The 24465-nt window shown below is 36.3% G+C and overlaps 1 protein-coding gene across 1 annotated transcript in view; it reads left to right on the top strand.

Annotated features, from left to right (window-relative positions):
• The window catches only part of spg11 (SPG11 vesicle trafficking associated, spatacsin), a 63043-nt gene extending 56381 nt beyond the window's left edge, over nucleotides 1–6662 (top strand). Inside the window, exons 39-42 of the mRNA XM_079560559.1 lie at nucleotides 482–558; nucleotides 1829–1984; nucleotides 2065–2216; nucleotides 6478–6662. Coding sequence (XP_079416685.1) covers nucleotides 482–558; nucleotides 1829–1984; nucleotides 2065–2216; nucleotides 6478–6652 — 560 coding nt within the window. The 3' untranslated portion in view covers nucleotides 6653–6662. The remainder of the gene's footprint in view (nucleotides 1–481; nucleotides 559–1828; nucleotides 1985–2064; nucleotides 2217–6477) is intronic.
• Nucleotides 6663–24465: the final 17803 nt, after the last annotated feature.

Below are 24465 nucleotides of genomic sequence, written 5' to 3'. Positions count from 1 at the left end.
TTGTGACATTTTTGGCACTTTTTCATCATTTTTTTTGTCACATTTTTTATCAGTTTTTGTAATTTTGTTGTCAATGTTTTCTCACTTTTTTGTCACATTTCCATCATTGTTTTCGTCTCAGTTTTATTGCTATTTTCACAGCTTTTTTCCAGACGCTTTTGGACTGGGGGAGGTAAGGGTAACAGGCGGGACGTTTACCAAAATAAAGAAGTTATAACAATGCGCGGCCACCAGATGGAGCTGTTGTCCCAATAACAAGCCTTGACAGAAGAGACAAACAGCTGCTCTTACTGTTTCTACTAGAATTAAAACACCAATCGCCTGTTGACAGTGATCTGATGCGTTCATGAGCCTGACTTCCCTGTTTGGGGACGGTCGTATTGTAGTAATTGTAGTAACGAGTTTGTGTTTGTGTTTGTGTTTGTGTTTGTGTTTGTGTTTGTGTTTGTGTTTGTGTTTGTGTTTGTGTTTGTGTGCGCAGTTGTGACGCCGGATTTGAAGAGTTCATTGGAGAAAGTGCAGGGGTTACTGAAGGACGCTGCTGAAAGCTACGCTAAGGTGAGATATTTTTCACCACTGTAAATAGATAAAGACCAGCAACACTACCATAAGACATACGTATGGTAAAATCACACTGTGGGCTGTGCATTTAAAGTGATGGCGGCAAGTCTACATTTTTTGCAAATTTCATATACTGTGCAAAATAGACCACGTGGGCTTGCATTTTGATGCAAAGTAAGTATATAATATAATATGTACCGTAAATTCTCTAATACTGACCTGTCTTCCATTAGCGGCCGGGTCTCCGACAGAGGCCGGGTTCGTGGCTGGCGGAGGCAAATTAAAGCCGGTCTCTAAAACAGGCCGGGGCTTTTATTAGAAACTATAGCAGTAGAAATATTCCCCATGTTAGGAATTTGTCTCATACTGGTGTAAATGAAAACTCACGTGCAGGAAGTAACAAACGGGAACCCGGGCCGAGGGGGACGCTGCGGAGGAGCTGATCCGAGCGCAACTTTGACACAGATTTAGCCACTTTTCAAACCTCCTGTGACGATATTTGGAAACAGGGCAAATGTTGTGTGACCCTCCAGGGTTTTAATAAAGTCTCCATCGCGTCTTCAAAGCACGTCCAGCTGCTCCGTGTGCAGGTCAGTCCCACGCCTCAAAATAACTCCTCCCATCAGCGCGAGCGTCTCGTCTTCTCTCGGGTCAGTCTCATGATCGATCACAAACACAAACGCTCCGTCTAAACTCGCCTTTTACACAAGATAACAACAAATAATCCGGTCCTTTGGTAAAAACGAAACAGAAACCTGCAGTGACACTGATGTCAAAGCTCCGCTAACAACAACGAAACACTTCCTGTTGTCCCGACAAAATAAAAGGCGTCAATGTTCCAGCCGCTGGGAGAGGGTTTGAAATGTTCATTAATAAATGAACCTAATATTTTAGGTGCAAATGGACACAAATCTCGTTTTTCTTCATTTTCCTGGTCGTCCGTTTTGCTCAAATAGAAATAAAGGCCTGTCTCTAATTGTGGCCTGGTTCCAATAAAGGCCTGGTCCCAGATGCCCTTGAGTAAATAAAGGCCCCGGCCTCTATTAGAGCATTTACGGTATTTATTATTTTTTGTAAAGTCCCTCCTTCCCGGATCTCAGCAACTATGGTCTAGTATCCTCCCACGTTGACCAATGAGATGAGCTTTTTCTGTGAACCGGCCTGTCAGGTCCAGTTACTTTCAAATTTCACTCAATCTTTCCTCACTTAGCAAACTCAAAGACTCTCACTTTAATCGGTTAGTCAATCAGGTGTTTGTTCTCTGCAGGACTCGTGCGTCCGTCAGGCCACTCGCTGCGTGAAAACGGCCAAGCTGGTGGCTCTCCAGCTGCACTTCCTCAAACAGGGGCAGGATCTGAAAATCGTCAACCTGAAGCCCGCGGAGCTGCTCGGAGCTGTGACCGCACTGCCCCGATGCTACCAGGTTTAACTCTCAACCATGATCAGTCCATGACATTATTGGCAGTTCTAGTTACAGAGTGTGTGTGTTGTGCGTGCGTGCAGGTGCTGGTGCTGTCAGAGGCCTACAGCCACAGTCCGGACTGGGCCGAGATCTTGCTGCAGAAGGTGGTCCTGAAAGGGGACTTCGTTTACCTGGAGGAGTTCAAACGCTACAGGCCGCTCTCCACCGCCCTGTTTGAGGACATTTTCAAAAAGTTAGTATTCAGCCCCAGGGCCGTCATCAACAATACAAACCGTGCCTTTGTTTGGAGAATTGACGGCTCTGAAATGGTAGCGTTGAATAAATGTGAGTGATCGGCGGTTATTGCACGATATAGAGGAAAGGAAGACGTGCAGTGTTGGGGAAGATACTTTGAAATAGTTTTTAGTTACAGAAGATTGAATACTTACCTTAACCTCTTAACTCCCGCCTGAACCGAGAGGATCTTTTCCCTCACGTCATCAGATTTTTTTCCATCATTTTATTTGTTGGGTATTCAACTCATTTTTGTCACATTTTTGTCATTTTTTCATAATTTTTTTTATCACATTTTTGTCATTTTTTGTCTTTTTTTTGCCATATTTTGTCAAATTTTTATCAATTTTTTGTCATTTTCTGGTCACATTTTTCACATTTTTTCGTCCATTTTTTAATCACATTTTTGACGTTTTTCTGCCATTTTTTGTCAATTTTTGGTCAAATTTTAATCATTTTTTTGTCAATTTCTTGTGACATTTTTTTCATCAATTTTTCGTCACTTTTTTGTCAATGTTTTCTCACTTTTTTGTCACATTTCCATCTTTGTTTTCGTCTCAGTTTTGTTGCTATTTTCACAGCTTTTTTCCAGAAGCTTTTGGACCAAACTGGAGAAAATGTGCTCGGTTCAGGTGGGAGTTAAGGGGTTAAAGGGACTATACAGAGTTTAAAAATGTTAAAATTATGTATTTTCCTCCCCCTACATGTTCCTCCATGTCCTAATGTGTAGATCAGACCTGTTCACCACAACTGCCTCTAAAATCCTGCTCTGTCACTCAGAAAGTTGTTACTTCGGGTCTGAAGTGCCGTCATGCACGAGTTTAACCCTCGTGTCGCCTTCGCGGGTCTTTTTGACCCGCTGTCATGTTCCGGGCATTTGGATACAAGGTGACACAAGGGGGCGCCCTTCCAACCTTCTCAGTGTAAATGTGAGTTGACTTTCTTCAGAGTGAGACTTTAGGTCAGACACCATGAGTGACAGTAACATGAGGCTAAATACAGTGAGCTCTTTGTTTCCAGTAAAAAGGCTGAGGCCTCGTTGCTCTTCAGGCACAGACTGAGAAGTGAAGAAGGAAGTCATGGAGCTTCTGCTTTAGACAGAACTTCAGACTTCTGCTGCATGTAAGAGTCATATTATATCATATCAAATGTTGTAATCTGTAAAGCACTTTGTGATACCTTTCGGTATGCAAAGTGCTTTACAAAGATTGATTGATCATATTCTGAAACTCAAATCTGTAGTAAAAACATAATATATGGAAATAATCTTTACGATTACAAAAAGAAAAATATTTGAAAATCATGCATCTAATCAAAAAATAGTTTTATTTACTCTCTAAAAAATTTAAAAAAACAAAACAAACCCTAACCATTTGTATCTGCTGTAGGTCATGTTTGTCCCAGTTCCTCTGAGTCGTGGTGGGTCATGATGGACCATGACAGATGTGGACAGGACTGTGGTAGATCTACTTTTACTTTGGAGAAAATAGTTACCATAGAAACTGTTGAAGAAATGAACCTCATGAGCTTCTTCTGTAACATCTGTCCACATCAGTCCTGCTGCACCACGACTCAGAGGAACTGGGACAAACATGACTTTACAGCAGATACAAATGGTTAGGGTTTGTTTGGGTTTTCTTTTTTAGAATGAGAGTAAATTAAAAAAAAACTTTTTTTTAATTAGATACAGCATTTTTGTTATTGTAATTATTTTCCATATATTATGTTTTTACTACATATTTGAGTTTCAGATTATGATCAATCAAACTTTATTTATAAAGCACTTTTCATACCGAAAGGTATCACAAAGTGCTTTACAGATTACAACATTTGATATGATATAATATGACTCTTACATGCAGCAGAAGTCTGAAGTTCTGTCTAAAGCAGAAGCTCAATGACTTCCTTCTTCACTTCTCAGTCTGTGACTGAAGAGCAATGAGGCCTCAGCCTTTTTACTGCAAACAAAGAGCTCACTGTATTTAGCCTCATGTTACTGTCACTCATGGTGTCTGACCGAAAGTCTAAGTCTGAAGAAAGTCAACTCACATTTACACTGAGAAGGTTGGAAGGGCGCCCCCTTGTGTCACCTTGCATCCAAATGCCCAGAACATGACAGCGGGTCAAAAAGACCCGCGAAGGCCACACGAGGGTTAATATAGAAGCTGCAGTTACACATATGACCTGAGGTGGCAGTAGTGAGTATAAAATGGCCAACTTGCATCTAGCCTCTTTACATTGTTTTGTAGCATATTCCATTACTATGTCCAATCAGAGTACTGTGTTCATAATTCTTAGAATACTTTCACATTGTAAGTAAGTAAGTAAGTAAACTTTATTTGTATAGCGCCTTTCACAGACACAGAGTCACAAAGCGCTTCACAGTGTTAAGACATAATTATAAAACAGCATATTCATTGCAATAATTCAAAATTCAGTAATCATTATACAAGTGGTGTCAGTATTGCATCAATACTCAAATGCTTTCTCAAACAGATGGGTTTTTAGGTGCTTTTTGAAGGTAGCTGCTGACTCCAATGAGCGCAAGTCAAGAGGAAGTTTATTCCAAAGTCGGGGCGCGACGGCTTTGAAGGAGCGGCCTCCCCGAGTTTTAAAGTGTGTTCGATACATTGATTAGTATAATATTCATGTGTAATACACATTAGACAGAGGAGGTGATGCGGCGCTTCTTCAAACGACTTATCAACTTATTTCACCAGAGAAACAGACTCAAAGCAGCGACTGAGGGAGAGGAGCTTCTGAAACAGGTGGAGACTCAGAACATGAGGAGAAACTTCAGTTGTTCAATTAACATGTGCAAGAAAAGTTACAGCAGCAGCAGGACAAAAAGCACCTTTACCATCTTTACCTTTATGACTTTGCAAAGTGAACACTTTGTATTAGTGTTTAAAAGCGTCACAACAGTAAAGTGAGGAGCCTTTTTTCTCCATCTCTCTCTCAGAGAAACATTGTGAGCTCACAAGAAGCACATCATGTTAAATCATTTACTCTTTATTAAGGACACATGTGCGACCACATGATCCATAGTTAAATTAAAAATAGAGAATATGGAAATGTATTAAAATACTGCAAATAATTACAGCAACATTAACAGTAAAAAATATAAGCCCCATCAATTCCTTAACTGTAAGAAAAAGGCCTGAGATTCCACATTGTTGTGTCCTGAGATCAGCCCAGTCTGTATAATGGCATTTACTCATTCATCATATTTATTTGACAGGGTAATTGTAAATAAACACAGAACAAAACAAGTTTGTTTCTGATTTTCAGCTCCAGTCCTTGGTTGGGCCTTTCTTCACTACATTAAAACGACATCTGTTGTACATTTTGCATTTCTTTCTAAACAGGCACAGACACAGAGACTGGACCTGACTCCAGACTCACTGATGCCCTGAACCAACATGAGATTTATGACAAAAACACAAACTGTCTGAGTCTTAGCTTAAAAATGCTTAAAAAGAAGCTTTAAAATGTGCAGATCGGTAATGTACCGTTTATTTTAAGATCATAGCAAACAATAAAAAGTTGCTAAATCATAATTGGCTTAATAAAAAAGGCTCCGACCAACACTGGGTTTGCATTTTTGGCCCCCGCTCCAAATGAGTTTGAGACCCCTGAGTGCTTTAGTCACTTTTTTGTTGAGTTTTTGTCACTTTTTTGTTGAATTTTTGTCACTTTTTTGTTGAATTTTTGTCACTTTTTTGTTGAATTTTTGTCACTTTTTTGTTGAATTTTTGTCACTTTTTTGTTGAATTTTTGTCACTTTTTTGTTGAGTTTTTGTCACTTTTTTGAATTTTTGTCATTTTTTTGGTGAGTTTTTGTCACTTTTTTGTTGAATTTTTGTCACTTTTTTGTTGAGTTTTTGTCACTTTTTTGTTGAATTTTTGTCACTTTTTTGTTGAGTTTTTGTCACTTTTTTGTTGAGTTTTTGACACTTTTTTGTTGAATTTTTGTCACTTTTTTGTTGAGTTTTTGTCACTTTTTTGTTGAATTTTTGTCACTTTTTTGTTGAATTTTTGTCACTTTTTTGTTGAGTTTTTGTCACTTTTTTGTTGAATTTTTGTCACTTTTTTGTTGCGTTTACATCCTTGTTTTCTTCTCATTTTTTTGTGGCTGTTTTGGTGCTTTTTTCCCCAACATTTTATTCCTGTTTCTGAGTAAAGTTTCCATCTCTCTGACCTGCATCCATGTCCTTCAGGCTGGACGGCGCCCCCAGCGGCTCCAACGCCAACGTGAAGAAGCTGCTGTCCCACTGCGAGGACGTCTACAGCCGCTACAAACTGGCCTACGAGCAGAAGCTGTTCGACGTCACGCAGGCGCTGCTCCAGGACAAGGGCTCGGGCAGCTTCCTGCAGGACCGCCTGGCCCGGTGACCACTGCGGACCCTCCTCCCAAACACTCGTTTATGTTTCTAACCAAATAAATGTATCATGTAATAAACTGGATCGAGCACTAGATGGAGCTGTTTCTTCAAGTCTGATGAGCTGAAAGCATGAATGGATCATTTTTGGTGTTTTGCTAAAAAGATGCACTAGGGATGTGCCAAATGATCATTATCTTCAAACCTGTGATCCAGATGTTGACACATTAAATGAGGTGTTAAAGGGATGTTTCAGGATTTTTGACATTTGAAAATTTGGTTTATTTCGGTTTGGTCATTTACAAATGATTCAAAACATTAAAACGTACAAGTCAAGCCATGGACAATAACTGAGCCGGCGCAGGCAGAAGCTAAAGCTTATTGTGCCGGCCCTTCACTTTTAAATCATAAATGCAGCACGTTAATGGTAACAACCGTCCGTTCACTGAATTAACACAGGTGGACCATTGTCCGCTCCGGAAGCATATTTAATTAATTTTCATTCTGTTAAATACTTTTCCATTATTATTCTCTTGTAAATGTTTTTGAACTGAAAAAGAGACGTAGCTTGTTTTAACTCATTGCAGCAGCTTTTCTATAACTTAACTCCTTTGCTTGATAGACAGTGTTTTCTTAATGTAGAATGTACTTGCGGTTGATTAAATATATATGTTCCTCTGAGATTATAGTTACTTTCTCGCTGGCATTTAGGGATTTTATTTTGTTTAACTTGGTAAATGAACTTTGCCGTGTACAAAAGGACTAAGTCATAGAACTTCAGGATTTTTGATTGGATAAATCTTCTTTTGTAATTAGAAAATTGGATTGGTTCCAGTTTTATAAGTATTTCCCCAAATCTCTATGCCATACGTTAGGTACGGTGTCACAAGAGAACCATAAAGAAAATGTAATGCTTTTTTGTTCAAAATATATTGCAATTATACAAAATTGCAATAGTTTTGGATACTTTCTTTTGCGTGTTTAAAATATGTGGTTTCCATGTCATTTTACAATCAATAATCACTCAGGGCCTCATTTCCTAGTTTTCCAGAGTGTTGCTGGTACCTGTAGATATTTTTTGTAATTCATGCAGTTCTTATGTTTGAAGAGTTTCGTGGCGCTAGGCTCGTGCAAGGCTAGTGCATGTCTATGGTATCAGCTAGCCTGCATTAAAAACAGTGTGACCCGCTCCACAGAGCACCTGAGGCAAATCACTTATAACACCAGACTAACCATATAAATGTTTGTGTCGATATATAACTGACCTGCATCACATGAATGATCGCATTTTGAGGGACTATTTTCTAGCAGATCACTCCGCCACGGCGTAGCTTATACAACCACGAAGCTGATGCTGCTCAAATATAAGGTATTTTAAATGCAGAATGGTTAAAATCATTCTATGGAATCAGAGTTTTCACAGATTACTCAGAAATACGTGAATGTGCCAAGGCAACACTTCAGGCATGTTTTTAATGAGGGAGTGACAGAATAACATGATGGAAAGCTTGAAAAAGTCAATTTTGCATAACCCCCCCCCCCCCTTTAAAGAGTGTGTTTTGCTTTATATAGCTTTAAAAATGTGGAGGACAGTTTTGTGTTTGACATAGTTTAATCCAGGAGCACTTTATAGAAGACGAAACAGTTTAAGTTAAAAGTGTTAGTTACTTAGTGTTACTTGAGAGTGAGAAATGCACCGTTACAGCTTGTTTGCTTCTGATATCGATACGATACTGGGGGTCTGAATATTGCCGATATCTGATATTAACTGATACCAAGAGACTCCCTTAAAAATGGCTTGCTGTGAGTGAAAAAGTGAATGGTCTTCTGGTGATCTTTTCATGCAAATGAGACGTTACATATCAATATTATATCTAAATATTCTAACTAGTATCTCTATCAATAAACTGTAAACACATTAAAAGAGGATCCAAGGACTTTTCAACACTGCTGATCATTCCAAATATGTTATATCCTTCTTATATCCCCCTTTCATGAATTAAAATACAAATACTTGGTCACACCGACAGTGGTTTTTCATTTACTTGGTGAAGGACTGATTTTCTTCATCTTCAAAAGACTAAGGGCCGGACCCTCCAACTGTAGGTCGAAGTAAAGCATCACTTTCTACAAATGCCAGTGTTTGTACATCATGTATGGCCTAAATGGGTGTTCTGCTTAGACATTTTAAAGGAATTGACAGTATTTTTCACATTTCTAGAGTACTTTAACAGGCATTTGAGTCCTCACAATCATCTTGAGGACCAGAGGTTCTACGATGGAGGGCCTACCCCTGCTTTAACCTCTTAATCATTTTTTCGTTGGGTATTCAACTCATTTTTGTAACTCATTTTTTTGTCACATTTTGTGTCTTTTTTTTGTCATTTTTTGGTCAAATTTGTATCAAATTTGTATCAAATTTTTGTCATTTTTTTGCTACTTTTTGTCATTTTTTTTGTCATTTCTTTTGTCATTTTTGTGACATTTTTCCCACTTTTTCATCAATTTTTCGTCACTTTTTTGTCAAACTTTTCTCACGTTTTTGTCACATTTTTGTCATTTTTTTGTAATTTTTTTGTCTAATTTTGTCATTTTTTTGTCAAACTTTTAACACATTTTTGTCACATTTTTTTTTCATTTTTTTGTTGCTTTTTTGTCATGTTTTTTGGTCATTTCTTTTGTCATTTTTGTGACATTTTTCCCACTTTTTCATCAATTTTTCGTCACTTTTTTGTTGAATTTTTGTCATTTTTTTGTTGAGATTTGTCACATTTTTGTCATTTTTTTTGTTATTTTTTGGTCAAATTTTTATCAAATTTTTGTCACATTTTTGTCATTTTTTTGGTCATTTCTTTTGTCATTTTTGTGACATTTTTCCCACTTTTTCAATTTTTCGTCACTTTTTTGTCAAACTTTTCTCTCGTTTTTGTCACATTTTTGTCATTTTTTTGTCAATTTTTTTTCAAATTTTTGTCACATTTTTGTCATTTTTTTGTTGCTTTTTTGTCATTTTTTTGTAGAGTTTTTGTCACATTTTTGTCATTTTTTTTGTTATTTTTTGGTCAAATTTTTATCACATTTTTGTCACATTTTTGTCACATTTTTGTCATTTTTTTGGTCATTTCTTTTGTCATTTTTGTGACATTTTTCCCACTTTTTCATCAATTTTTCGTCGCTTTTTTGTCAAACTTTTCTCACGTTTTTGTCACATTTCCATCCTTGTTTTCGTCTCAGTTTTGTCACTATCTTCACACCTTTTTTCCAGAAGCTTTTGGATTGGGGTAAAGCCAAACTGGAGAAAATGTGCTCGGTTCAGGCGGGAGTTAAGGGATTAAACCACGAAGTGCATCCAGGTAATTAACTGCTTATCTTAAAACGCACTCGCTTTGATCGCGGCGTCGCAGAATGAGACTCACGTGAGGCCGATAAATCCGTCAGTACCGGGAGAAGCGGATGTGTCAGAATGTGTTCACCAGGATTATGTCAACGTTTCACTGCACGGAAACACGACGTGACATCAGGCTGTGCTTTAATATCTTACAGTTATTACAACATATGAGGGTTATTATGAGCAGAGGTGTTTCCCGCAGCCAGATGTTTTTGTTCCGTATAGAAAAGTGATGTAAAAGTGTTTCTGTTCAGGGTTTTCGCAGAATGAGCCCCGTACTTGTGTTGCCAGATCCTGTACAGCTGGAACGAGTCTGGAAATGAACAGGAAAAGGACTCTTCTTCTTCTTCTTCTTCTTCTTCTACAATCCCAGACACTGTCCCCGACCAAGTCCTTTTAGAGCTACTGTGCATGGACTAAACCTGGACTAAACCTGGACTGAGCTTGGACTAAACCTGGACTAAACCTGGAGTATACATGGACTAAACCTGCACTAAACATTGACTAAACCTGGACTAAACCTGGAGTATACATGGACTAAACCTGGACTAAACATGGACTAAACCTGGACTAAACCTGGAGTATACATGGACTAAACCTGGACTAAACCTGGAGTATACATGGACTAAACCTGGACTAAACATGGACTAAACCTGGACTAAACCTGCACTAAACATTGACTAAACCTGGACTAAACCTGGAGTATACATGGACTAAACCTGGACTAAACCTGGAGTATACATGGACTAAACCTGGACTAAACCTGCACTAAACATTGACTAAACCTGGACTAAACCTGCACTAAACATTGACTAAACCTGGACTAAACCTGGAGTAAACCTGCACTAAACATTGACTAAACCTGGACTAAACCTGGAGTAAACCTGGAGTAAACATGGACTAAACCTGGACTAAACATTGATTTAGTGCAGGTTTTTCTTCGTTTTTTTTGTAAATTTTTTGTCTTTTTTTTGTCTTTTTTTCTTCATTTTTTTGTAAATTTTTTGTCATTTTTTTGTCAAATTTTGTGACATTTTTGTCTTTTTTTGTCATTTTTTTTGTCATTTTTTCGTCCATTTTTTGTCAATTTCTTGTGACATTTTTGTGACATATTTGCCACTTTTTCATCGATTTTTTGTCACTTTTTTGTCACCGTTTTGTCACTTTTTTGTCACATTTCCATCATTGTTTTCGTCTCAGTTTTGTTGTTATTTCTTCACCTTTTTTCCAGAAGCTTTTGGACTGAGGTAAAGCCAAACTGGAGAAAATGTGCTCGGTTCAGGTGGGAGTTAAGGGGTTAATGACTCAAAAACACTGGAGAACAATAATCATCCTCTGTGTAAATCTAACTTTATTGAAAAGGCGGGACACTGTGTAAATGGGTGGGACGGGGGACAAAGGTCTAAATGAAAGAGGTGACACTTCTCTTTCATCATGGCCGACCATTGAAGCCGTTTCTTCAGCAAACATCACTGTCGGATCCTTCCCGTGTCGTCCATCATAGATCATTGTTATTTGCTCCAGAATTGCGACGCTGCAGACGTGACGTTCGGTGTGGACATGAGTCACGGCTGAACGCTCTTGTAAATCCATGATTACATGATTAAAGTATGTCACGTTTCCCTCTGAAGCTCCGATCAGAGACTCCCCGACTGAAAGACCGGACGAGGAGAAGCTGCATCAGAGACTCTGCCTCCAAACGGACTGTCCTGATCTGGTGTTGCTGCAGTTTCTCAGGTCTGGGTTCAGCAACGCTACGAGCTCCATCCTGAATGACCGGGTTATTCCATCAAAGGATTATCTTCTTCCCTGATGGAACGATGACAATGCCAGGATTTATCAGGTGGTCCAGGGAGCATGAGATGGATCAGCCGCCACAGAGTCCAGATCTTAACCTCTTAACTCCCACCTGAACGGATCCCATTTTCTCCAGTTTGGATTTACACTAATCAAAAAGCTGCTTGGGAAAAAAACACCAAAATAGGCACAAAAAATAAGAAGAAAACAAGGATGTAAACGCAACAAAAATGTGACAAAAATTCAACAAAAATGTGACAAAAAATCAACAAAAATTCAACCAAAAAGTGACAAAAATTCAACCAAAAAGTGAAAAAAAAATCGACAAAAATGTGAGAAAAATCCAACCAAAAAGTGACAAAAATTCAACCAAAAAGTGACAAAAATTAAACAAAAATTAAACAAAAATTAAACAAAAATTAAACAAAAAAGTGACAAAAATTAAACAAAAACTCAACAAAAAAGTGAGAAAAATTTAAAAAAAAAATGTGACAAAAATTCAACCAAAAAGTGACAAAAATTCAACAAAAAAGTGACAAAAATTCAACCAAAAAGTGACAAAAATTCAACAAAAATGTGACAAAAAATCAACAAAAATTGAACAAAAATTAAACAAAAAAGTGACAAAAAAGTGACAAAAATTCAACCAAAAAGTGACAAAAATTCAACCAAAAAGTGACAAAAATTCAACCAAAAAGTGACAAAAATTCAACCAAAAAGTGACAAAAATTCAACCAAAAAGTGACAAAAATTTAACCAAAAAGTGACAAAAATTCAACCAAAAAGTGACAAAAATTTAACCAAAAAGTGACAAAAACTCAACCAAAAAATGACGAAAATTCAACCAAAAAGTGACAAAAATTCAACAAAAAAGTGACAAAAATTCAACAAAAATTCAACAAAAATGTGACAAAAATTCAACAAAAATTCAACCAAAAAGTGACAAAAATTCAACCAAAAAGTGACAAAAATTCAACCAAAAAGTGACGAAAATTTAACCAAAAAGTGACAAAAATGTGACAAAAAATCAACAAAAAAATCAACAAAAATTAAACAAAAATTAAACAAAAAAGTGACAAAAATTCAACCAAAAAGTGACAAAAATTTAACCAAAAAGTGACAAAAATTCAACCAAAAAGTGACAAAAATTTAACCAAAAAGTGACAAAAACTCAACCAAAAAGTGACAAAAATTCAACCAAAAAGTGACGAAAATTTAACCAAAAAGTGACAAAAATGTGACAAAAAATCAACAAAAAAATCAACAAAAATTAAACAAAAATTAAACAAAAAAGTGACAAAAATTCAACCAAAAAGTGACAAAAATTCAACCAAAAAGTGACAAAAATTCAACCAAAAAGTGACAAAAATTTAACCAAAAAGTGACAAAAATTCAACCAAAAAGTGACAAAAATTTAACCAAAAAGTGACAAAAACTCAACCAAAAAGTGACAAAAATTCAACCAAAAAGTGACAAAAATTCAACCAAAAAATGACAAAAATTCAACAAAAAAGTGACAAAAATTCAACAAAAATTCAACAAAAATGTGACAAAAATTCAACAAAAATTCAACCAAAAAGTGACAAAAATTCAACCAAAAAGTGACAAAAATTCAACCAAAAAGTGACGAAAATTTAACCAAAAAGTGACAAAAATGTGACAAAAAATCAACAAAAAAATCAACAAAAATTAAACAAAAATTAAACAAAAAAGTGACAAAAATTCAACCAAAAAGTGACAAAAATTCAACCAAAAAGTGACAAAAATTCAACCAAAAAGTGACAAAAATTCAACCAAAAAGTGACAAAAATTCAACCAAAAAGTGACAAAAATTCAACAAAAAAGTGACAAAAATTCAACAAAAATGTGACAAAAACTCAAAAATGAAAAAACAAAAACATACAAAAGGTGACACAACACAGCAACAAAAGATCAGTTTTGTGGGTCTCAGCTTTCAAATGAGGTGTTGCACAGCCAAAAGAGGACAGAATGCATTTGGTTTAGGCGGGCGGTAAGAGGTTAAAGTGCAGACACATTAGAAACCTTTTATGCTAAAACATAAGCACAGTTACATTCAAGATTTTGCTCATTGTTTTGTTCTTCTGTGACTTTTTCCAGGGGTTAAATGAGAACGTCACGATTAAAGGAAGCGTTTGATTTCGGTGAAACAAAAACATCCCCAGTGATTCTGAAACTATCGTGACGTCATGTTTTTTTTTATTTTGCATCTTCCTCTTGAAGTTGGACGCGTGCCTGGAAAGCACCGCAGACTCATCCGAAAAGTCACGGGTTGTTTTGAAATCAGGCTTTTCCTCATGTGGCTTTTTAACGACATCAGGATCGATCACACGAGGAGTTACAACGTTTAAAAACTTTGGAAAGAACCAGTGTTCAGTCAACTCAGCTGGTGAGGCTGTTCACTTGGCAGTGCATCTCCACAACACCTGTTTCTGACAGGACTGGGAGCGTCTGGAGCAGAGGAGGTCTGGACATGACAGGAAGTTTGTTGATACTGAAGGTTTCGTTCGCCCGTCCTTAGGGCTGCTCGATTATTGAAAAAATAATAATCACGATTATTTTTGTCATAACTGAAATCACGATTATTCAAATGATTATTTGTTGCCTTTAAAAAAAAACAGCAAAAAAGTGACAAAAATCCAGCAAAAAAGTGACAAAAATCCAGCAGAAAAAAGACAAAAATCCATCAAAAAAATGACAAAAATCCATCAAAAAAGACAAAAATCCATCAAAAAAGACAAAAATCCATCAAAAAAGTGACAAAAATCCATCAAAAAAGTGACAAAAATCCAGCAGAAAAAAGACAAAAATCCATCAAAAAAGTGACAAAAATCCATCAAAAAAGTGACAAAAATCCAGCAGAAAAAAGACAAAAATCCATCAAAAAAAATGACAAAAATACATAAAAAAAGACAAAAATCCATCAAAAAAGACAAAAATCCATCAAAAAAGTGACAAAAATCCAGCAGAAAAATGACAAAAATCCATCAAAAAAAATGACAAAAATCCATCAAAAAAAATGACAAAAATCCATCAAAAAAGTGACAAAAATCCATCAAGAAAAATGACAAAAATCCATCAAAAAAAAATGACAAAAATCCATCAAAAAAGACAAAAATCCATCAAAAAAGTGACAAAAATCCATCAAAAAAGTGACAAAAATCCATCAAAAAAAGACAAAAATCCAGCAGAAAAAAGACAAAAATCCATCAAAAAAGTGACAAAAATCCATCAAAAAAGTGACAAAAATCCATCAAAAAAAGACAAAAATCCAGCAGAAAAAAGACAAATCTCCATCAAAAAAGTGACAAAAATCCCTAAATTAAAAATTTGAAAAAAAAAAAAAACATTAAAAAAAATATTGAAAAAAACAAAAATTAGAAAAATTAAAAAAAAAAATTATAATCGATTTTTTTGCGATTATGCTAATTTTGTAATCGTTTACTGTTGTAATCGAAATCGTAATCGAATTTCGATTAATTGCACAGGGTTAGGGTTAGCCCTACCTGTCCTTGTAAATACAGGTCAACCTGCAACAAACTAATTCAAAGGACGAGATCTGCTGCAAAATGAACTTAAAGGGGGGGTTGTCATGGAAAAACCTTCCCCCCATGTTGTAAATAACCTCTAAGTATTTTTGCCATGAGCTGCGGTTAATTTCCTGTTTAAGATTCAGGGCTTTTATTTTGAAAGAAGTTTTTCCCGCTAACTTCACACGAGCTAATTTCACACGAGCTAGCTTCACACGAGCTAGCTTCACAGCAACAAAAATACGAGTGAAAGAAAAGGTCACGACGAAGCGAACAAATATGCATTTAACCCCTTAACTCCCACCTGAACCGAGCACATTTTCTCCAGTTTGGCTTTACCCCAATCCAAAAGCTTCTAGAAAAAAAGGTGTGAAAATAGAAACAAAACTGAGACGAAAACAATGATGGAAATGTGACAAAAAAGTGAGAAAACATTGACAAAAAAATGAGAAAAATTTATGAAAAAATGACAAAAAAATGACAAAAATGTGACAAAAAATGACAAAAAATTGGAAAAAAAATTGACAAAAAAAAATGACAAAAAGCGACAAAAAAAATGACAAAAAAGTTACAAAAATGAGTTGAATACCCAACAAAAAAATGACGAAAAAAAAATCTGATGACGTGAGGAGTTAAGAGGCGGGAGTTAAGAGGTTAAATATTAGCTACCCCTTTGTAGAGGAACAAAGGTCCGTTTATAGTGATGTACAAGCGCATGTTTGAAATGTTTATGTTACTGATTGTCAATTTCATGGCTAAAGTTAAGTTAATTTAAATGAAAGATTCAGGTTCTGTTTGAAGATTTTATAAAGAATTGACTGTATTTCACACATTTTTAGAGTATTCACAGGCATTTGATCTCTCATTTGTGTCATAATATCATCTTCAAAATCACAAAAAAACATCCTGAGGGCCACAGATTCTCAGCAGAAGGGCCGGATTTGGCCCCCGGGCCTGACGTTGCCTACCCCTGCTCTAGTCTATTCTTGCTCAAGTTGCCCCAAATTCGAACAGATAAAACGTCTGAGTTCCCATAGAGCAGATTCTAAAGTGAGTTATTTTAGTCACGTGGCTGTCCCTCAGAGCTACTGTTTTTTGTAGATTGTTGTGTAATGTTGCAGCTGAACCTGAGATCACAGAGATCGACTATTCTGATAGGTGAAAATCCATCACTCAAATACCAGAGAGACTTACCCACTTACAGTCACATGATAAAAATTTGACCAAAAAAATGACAAAAAATGTGACAAAAAATGACAAAAATGTGATTAAAAAAATGACGAAAAAATGACATAAATGTGACAAAAATGTGATTAAAAAAAGGACAAAAATTTGACAAAATCTGACAAAAATGTGATTAAAATTTGACAAAAAAATGACAAAAATGTGATTAAAAAAATGACAAAAATGTGACAAAATCTGACAAAAATCTGACAAAATGTGACAAAAAATGACAAAAAAAATGACCAAAAATCTGACAAAATCTGACAAAAATGTGATGAAAATTTGACAAAAAATGACAAAAATGTGATTTAAAAAATGACAAAAAAATGACAAAAATGTGATAAAAAAATGACCAAAAAAAAGACAAAAATGTGACAAAATGTGACAAAAATGTGATAAAAATTTGACCAAAAAAATGACAAAAATGTGATTAAAAAAATGACAAAAATGTGACAAAATCTGACAAAAAATGTGATGAAAATTTGACAAAAAATGACAAAAATGTGATAAAAAAATGACCAAAAAAAAGACAAAAATGTGACAAAATGTGACAAAAATGTGATAAAAATTTGACCAAAAAAATGACAAAAATGTGATTAAAAAAATGACAAAAATGTGACAAAATCTGACAAAAAATGTGATGAAAATTTGACAAAAAATGACAAAAATGTGATAAAAAAATGACAAAAAAAATGACAAAAATGTGACAAAATGTGACAAAAATGTGATAAAAATTTGACAAAAAATGACAAAAATGTGATAAAAAATTGACCAAAAAATGACAAAAATGCGACAAAATGTGACAAAAATCTGACAAAAATGTGATAAAAATTTGACAAAAAAATGACAAGAATGTGATTAAAAAAATAACAAATATGTGACAAAATCTGACAAAAATGTGATAAAAATTTGACAAAAAAATGACAAAAATGTGATTTAAAAAATGACAAAAAAGTTACAAAAATGAGTTGAATACCCAACAAAAAAATGATGGAAAAAAAAAAATCTGATGATGTGAGGAAAAAGATCCTCTCGGCTCAGGCGGGAGTTCAGAGGTTAAACCACATTCAATTCCATTAAGATTAAGGCCATAATTTTACATTTGCATTTACAGAAACAAACCAAATAAACAAACCTCTGGATCTCGTTCTTGATTCAAGTAGAAACTGCACTTAAATTAAGAAAAACATATCAAAGTGAAACCACTGGATGATTTGTGTGGCAACTGTTTTCAGATCAATTGATTGAGATTATTACCAAATACCTGCAAAAAGCACAAGTAGATTTAGTTTTTCATTGCACCTTTTTTCCACCTTTTCAGCAGCAGCAAACAGAAGTGTCTGGGTGAAGCGCGGGGAGTTTCCTGGGAGGTGACCTGCAGATGTCCTGGTCACTCCCAGCAGCTGCTCTTGTTGCTTTAATCACTGTCTGTCTCTTTATTTAATTGCATTGGAGCAGCTCCACATTCACAGACGCAGAACTGCCTTCAGATTTGGTATCGATGCCACGGAGAGAACGCCCAAGGTGCAGCTCATTGTCTGTAATTATATTTGTAACGTGCGAGTAGTGGACGATTTCAGAGTAACACTGACAAACATGAGAGTAAACTCTGTGTAAACCACTGTTTGGTTAGTGCTAGATCGTCTGCTCCGGAGGGACGGTCTGCTGTGATTTTGTATAGATCTATGAGTTGGTTTGTCTAAAAATACAAATAATCCTAATCCTAACCCTAATCCTTAAAGTTAATTTAACTCCCACCTGATCCGAGCACACTTTCTCCAGTTTGGCTTTACCCCAGTCCAAAAACTTCTGGAAAAAAGGTGTGAAAATATTAACAAAACTGAGACGAAAACAATGATGGAAATGTGACAAAAAAGTGACGAAAAATTGATGAAGAATTGGCAAAAATGTCACAAAAATGTCACAAGAAATTGACGAAAAATGTCACAAAAAAATTACAAAAAATTGACAAAAATGTGACAAAAAATTGATAAAAAATTGACGAAAAAATGACAAAAATGTGACAAAATTTGACAAAAAAATTACAAAATATTGACAAAAATGTGACAAAATGTGACAAAAAAAATGACAAAAATGTGAGAAAAAGTGACAAAAATGTGACAAAAAAGTGATGAAAAATTGATGAAAAAGTGGCAAAAATGTCACAAAAATGTCACAAGAAATTGACAAAAATGTGACAAAAAATTGATGAAAAATTGACGAAAAAATGTCACAAAAAATTGACAAAAATGTGACAAAACATTGACGAAAAAGTGACAAAAATGTGACAAAAAAATGACAAAAATGTGACAAAAAATTGATAAAAAATGGACGAAAAAATGACAAAAATTTGACAAAATTTGACAAAAAAATTACAAAATATTGACAAAAATGTGACAAAAAATTGACGAAAAAATGACAAAAATGTGACAAAAAAGTGATGAAAAATTGATGAAAAAGTGGCAAAAATGTCACAAAAATGTCACAAGAAATTGACAAAAATGTGACAAAAAATTGACGAAAAAATGACAAAAATGTGACAAAATGTGACAAAAAAATGACAAAAATGTGAGAAAAATGTGACAAAAAATTGATTAAAAATTGACGAAAAAATGACAAAAATGTGACAAAATTTGAGAAAAAAATTTACAAAATATTGACAAAAATGTGACAAAAAAATTGACGAAAAAATGACCAAAATGTGACAAAAAATTGATTAAAAATTGACGAAAAAATGACAAAAATGTGACAAAAAATGACAAAAAAAGTTACAAAAATGAGTTGAATACCCAACAAAAAAATGTTGGAAAAAAATTCTGATGACGTGAGGAAAAAGATCCTCTCGGTTCAGGCGGGAGTTAAGAGGTTCACCGTTTCCCTGGCCCTAACCCTAATTTGTGTCATGATATCTCACAGCATCTTCACAGCAGACTGTCCCTCCGGAGCAGACCATCTAGCACTAACCCCACTGTTTCCTCATAGTGGCACAAGCTTTTTGGCTAAAAGGCTTTTTTTCTGTGATTAACAATAATGCTTTCTTATACAGTGCTTATCCGGACATTCAAAGTTGTGTTTCTCATAACAAACCTGAACCTAGACTGACAGAAACAAGGCTGTCAAGGCTTTATTAAAAGTACTTGGTGCCCGAGGCAAGATTGAAAAAACAAACACTTTCCATTTACATGTTGTGTGTTTTCTAGCACACACTTGCACAAAGCCTTTTTCTTCAATGTAAACAAACCGAAGGCCGAAGCTGCTGATTTTTAGCCCAAAGTAAAGCACAACACTGGAAAAATGACCATCTTAAATGAGATAAATGACTTGAATTGCTTGAATTAAAGTTTGTCTATGTTGAATTTGAGTCGGTTTGAACCAAACCAAGGTACAAATGCTATAGCGCCGACGGAACAAGAATAAAACCCACTTGAAATCAGACAAATCATTGATTTTCACGTGAAATGACACAAAATAAGAGAATAACGAGAGGTTTTATCTCGACAAAAATGTGACAAAAATGTGGTAAAAATTTGAAAAAAAATGACAAAATGTGACAAAATGTGACAAAAATGTGATAAAAAATTGACCAAAAATGTGATAAAAAAATGTGACAAAATGTGACAAAATGTGATTTAAAAAATTAAGAAAAAATGACAAAAATCTGACAAAATCTGACAAAAATGTGACAAAAATGTGACAAAAATGTGATGAAAATTTGACAAAAAATGACAAAAATGTAATTAAAAAATGTCGAAAAAATGACAAAAATGTGATAAAAAATTGACCAAAAATGTGACAAAAATGTGATTAAAAAATGTGACAAAATTTGACAAAAATGTGATTCAAAAAATTAAGAAAAAATGACAAAAATGTGACAAAATGTGATTCAAAAAATTAAGAAAAAATGACAAAAATGTGACAAAATGTGATTTTAAAAATGAAGAAAAAATGACAAAAATCTGACAAAATCGGACAAAAATGTGATAAAAATTTGACAAAAAATGACAAAAATGTGATAAAAAATTGACAAAAAAATTGACAAAAATGTGACAAAAATGTGACAAAATCGACAAAAATGTGATGAAAATTTGACAAAAAATGACAAGAATAAAACCCACTTGAAATCAGACAAATAATTGATTTTCACGTGAAATGACACAAAATAAGAGAATAACTAGAGGTTTTTATCTCATCCAAAACCAGAATTTACTCAAACCTTAAATTTAATCTCTTAATTCAAGTAGATTTATGTCATTTCTTCTTTAAAACAATTATTCTTTTTCCAGTGCACTTCTTTCAAATGCCAGTGTTGTACATCATATATGACCTCATTGGGTGCATTGACAGTATTTACCTTTATTTCTCTCATTTAACTCTAATAATGTGAAAAGTTCTCTCTGATTTGTGTAATAATGTTTCTCAAAATCATCTTGAGGGCCAGAGGTTCTGTGCTCAATCACTTCTATTCCAAAGTTATGTTGGAAAATCAGCAGTGTTGTAGTAAGAGGAGCATGGAGCTCGTGGGGCGACACTTTCTGCAGACGGTGCCCATGTTGGATGACCTTTGCCCACATGTCCATGAGCTGATCACATGATGGTGAAAGGTGATTCTGACTCCAGGTCTGGAGAACGTGCAGGCTGCTGCAGCCGCACATCGCTCTGAATCCAGGGACATTAAACCCTTAGCTTCAGTTTGACCCTCACTTCACTGACGACAGACCCAGCTCTAGTTCTTGAGCTAGGTTTGGTCACAGTTTTAATTTTGACAACATATTTTAATTTAGTTTTAGTCTTAGTCTTTTGACTAAAATGTAAATTAATTTTAGTCGAGATTTAGTCAAAAAAATCGTTTCAATTTTAGTCTAGTTATATTCGACTAAAATTGCAAATACATTTAGTGGACTAAATTTAAGACTAATTTAGTCCACTGCATTTATAATATTCATTATAAGTAAGGGATAATGTATAGAACGCTGGTCATTATCGGTAAAATAAGCACCGACAGGGCGAACCGGACTTGTTTCGCCCTGAAGGTGCTTATTTTCCCGATAATGACCAGCGTTCTATACATTATCCACTTATTATACGGCCATTTGCCAACTGAACACACACAACATAAACTTCGTACACTTTTATGAAGGTCAAAAGGTTTATTTAATGACTTCCGCGACAAATAGTTCCCAAAAGTTTGCGCGTTGCTCGGCAACGTTTTGCTAGGCTAGAAGCAGCACGGCTAGTAGCTAGCCTAGCTACTTAGTTGAAGGTGCAGTTGGAGGAATGGTGGTGAATCTCTGGGTAAGTTGAAAGTCAGACTCACGCTAACTTCACGAGCGATTCCCCGACTTCTCTCTCAGTGACGGGACAGATAGTGTCGCTGCTACGTACGTGCGGAGTGATATGAAAGCACCAACTCCGGTGCCATTGGCAGCATCATTATTTTTCTCAGAGGTCCTTTATCAGAAAATAATGACCGGTAGAACGTTGGGAAATCCCATTCAAATCAACAGCGCTTCTACTTACGTTGTGAAGAGCCGTGTAATAATCATATTTAATGTTTTTCCTCTGCTTCATGGAGCTGCTCCACATGAACAAAGCTCAGAGCTGATCCTTTGGCAGTGACTTTACATGATCTGAGGCTCTTTCAGACGGTCAATACAAGTTTGGATGATTTTAGTCTCTCCTTTTCATTTTTATTTAGTCTTATTTTAGTCGACTCAAATATCTGGACATTTTAGTCACAGTTTTAGTCTCATGAGAAACTTTTAATTTAGTTTCAGTCCAATTTTAGTCGTCAAAAATATCACTTTGACTAAAATTAAGACTAAATATTTTAGTCGACGAAATTAACACTGTTTGGTCAAGAGTACCTGTCCTATTGTGCATGTTTTAGGTTTTGCATGCTTAGCTGTTTGTGGAGTTCAGTTCTAACTGGGTCAGATGTGACCAGACAAATGTCAGCCTGTAATTCTGTAACGCTCAATATAATTAGAAGTGAACCAGTGCAGGTGAGATGTGGTTCTGCTGGTCTGAGAGGCCCCTCCCTGCCCCCTCCCTGCCCCCTCCCTGCTCCCTCCCTGCCCCCTCCCTGCCCAGACTCAGAAAACCTCGTCCTTTAAAGCATCTCACAGCTTTGGATACAACACCTCAACAACACAGTCACTAGTTAGGGCAGCTGGGGGGGGGCTTGTTGGTTGGGGCTACTGCCCTCTCCTAACTGGCCCACTCCACACCCTGGCTTTTTAATGCACCGCACTATATAGGGCAAAAAATAAAAAATAAAAAACATATGGTACATAAACATATGGTATTGGCAACAGTAATGACAACAAATGTTTCATCAGGATCTGTGTGTCTAGTAAACAAGATTCCATTTAATCTCTGAATATGAAATATGCCTGTATAATAGTATAATATTGTAATCTATTATAGTAAACGCAATCTCAATGGCCGCCGCCTGGGCGCCGCCATGTTTATTTCCCATACCCACTTTGAAGCTAAGCAGGGAAGTGCCTGGTTAGAACTGGGATGGGAGACCGTTCCTCGGATGCTAGGCAGGGAAGGGCCTGGTTAGGACTGGGATGGGAGACCGTTTGGGAACACCAGGAAGCCTGGCGACAGTACTGTGTGTGTGGTTGGTGGTGCTGCTGTCCGAGGACAACCCGCTGTCACAAAAACGCGAGTGCACGAGATCTGACTGCCGTGCGTGTGCGCGCATCCAAACAGGGCGATGTGTGTGTGCGCGCGTGTGTGTGTTCGTGTGTGTGTGTATGTATGTGTGCGCGCGCGCATCCAAACAGGGCCATGTGTGCGTGTGTGTGTGTGTGTGTGCGTGTGTGTGCGTGTGTGTGCGTGTGTGTGTGTGTGCGTGTGTGTGCGTGTGTGTGCGTGTGTGTGCGTGTGTGTGCGTGTGTGTGCGTGTGTGTGCGTGTGTGTATGTGTGTGTGCGCGCGTGTGTGTGTTCGTGTGTGTGTGTATGTATGTGTGCGCGCGCGCATCCAAACAGGGCCATGTGTGCGTGTGTGTGTGTGTGTGTGCGTGTGTGTGTGTGTGTGTGCGTGTGTGTGTGTGTGCGTGTGTGTGTGTGTGTGTGTGCGTGTGTGTGCGTGTGTGTGCGTGTGTGTGCGTGTGTGTGCGTGTGCGTGCGTGTTTGTGCGTGTGTGTATGTGTGTGCGTGTGCGTGCGTGCCCAAAACCTGCTCAAACACGAGCCTCTAATCAAACGCGCTGCTCCGACTGATTTCTCCTCCGTGTGAGTATGTGAGTAAAAGCGAAAATTAAACTACAACTTACCGAGCGCATGGCCTGCACTGCGTAGTTTTTTTTCTTTCTTTTTTTCTTTGCTGCTGTACCATTTGTTTTCTATTTTGCTTTCACGTATTGTGAGCCCAGAGGTACATTTTATTCTAAAGCAGCTTTGAAAGCATTGCCAATTTTATTGTAAGGTTATAAATACTGTCTAACAACGATCATTAGGCTATTTCAGTTCAAAACCTACTCATTATTTTTTTTATTGTACACTACCGTGATGGACCAAACCACGGGTCCTGCACCGTGAACCAAACCGTTAAAGCTGAACCCCTAATATTTATCCATCATTATTCCACTGTCTCTTGAATCCTGTTCCCCGAGTTTAGCGAACATATTGTCATTGTAGTTTATAAGAAAGGAGCACGGCTGCATCAAACACTCCAATTGCAGTTTGTTTGAAATTGTTTTTTGCCTTCATTCTTTTACACATTTGTAGTGGCCATAGTTTTTGGAATGGGTTGGGAACCACTGGTCTACAGCTGAACTGTGTGACGGGTTGGACATTTCTTTGTAATCACTCACAATCTCAGAATATCAAATGTGGAGACTAGCGAGGCCCGGCCGA

Source organism: Gobius niger (genome assembly GCF_951799975.1).
Source record: "Gobius niger genome assembly, chromosome: 7".
Classification (NCBI taxonomy): domain Eukaryota; kingdom Metazoa; phylum Chordata; class Actinopteri; order Gobiiformes; family Gobiidae; genus Gobius; species Gobius niger.
This window is presented reverse-complemented; position numbering and strand designations above follow the sequence as displayed.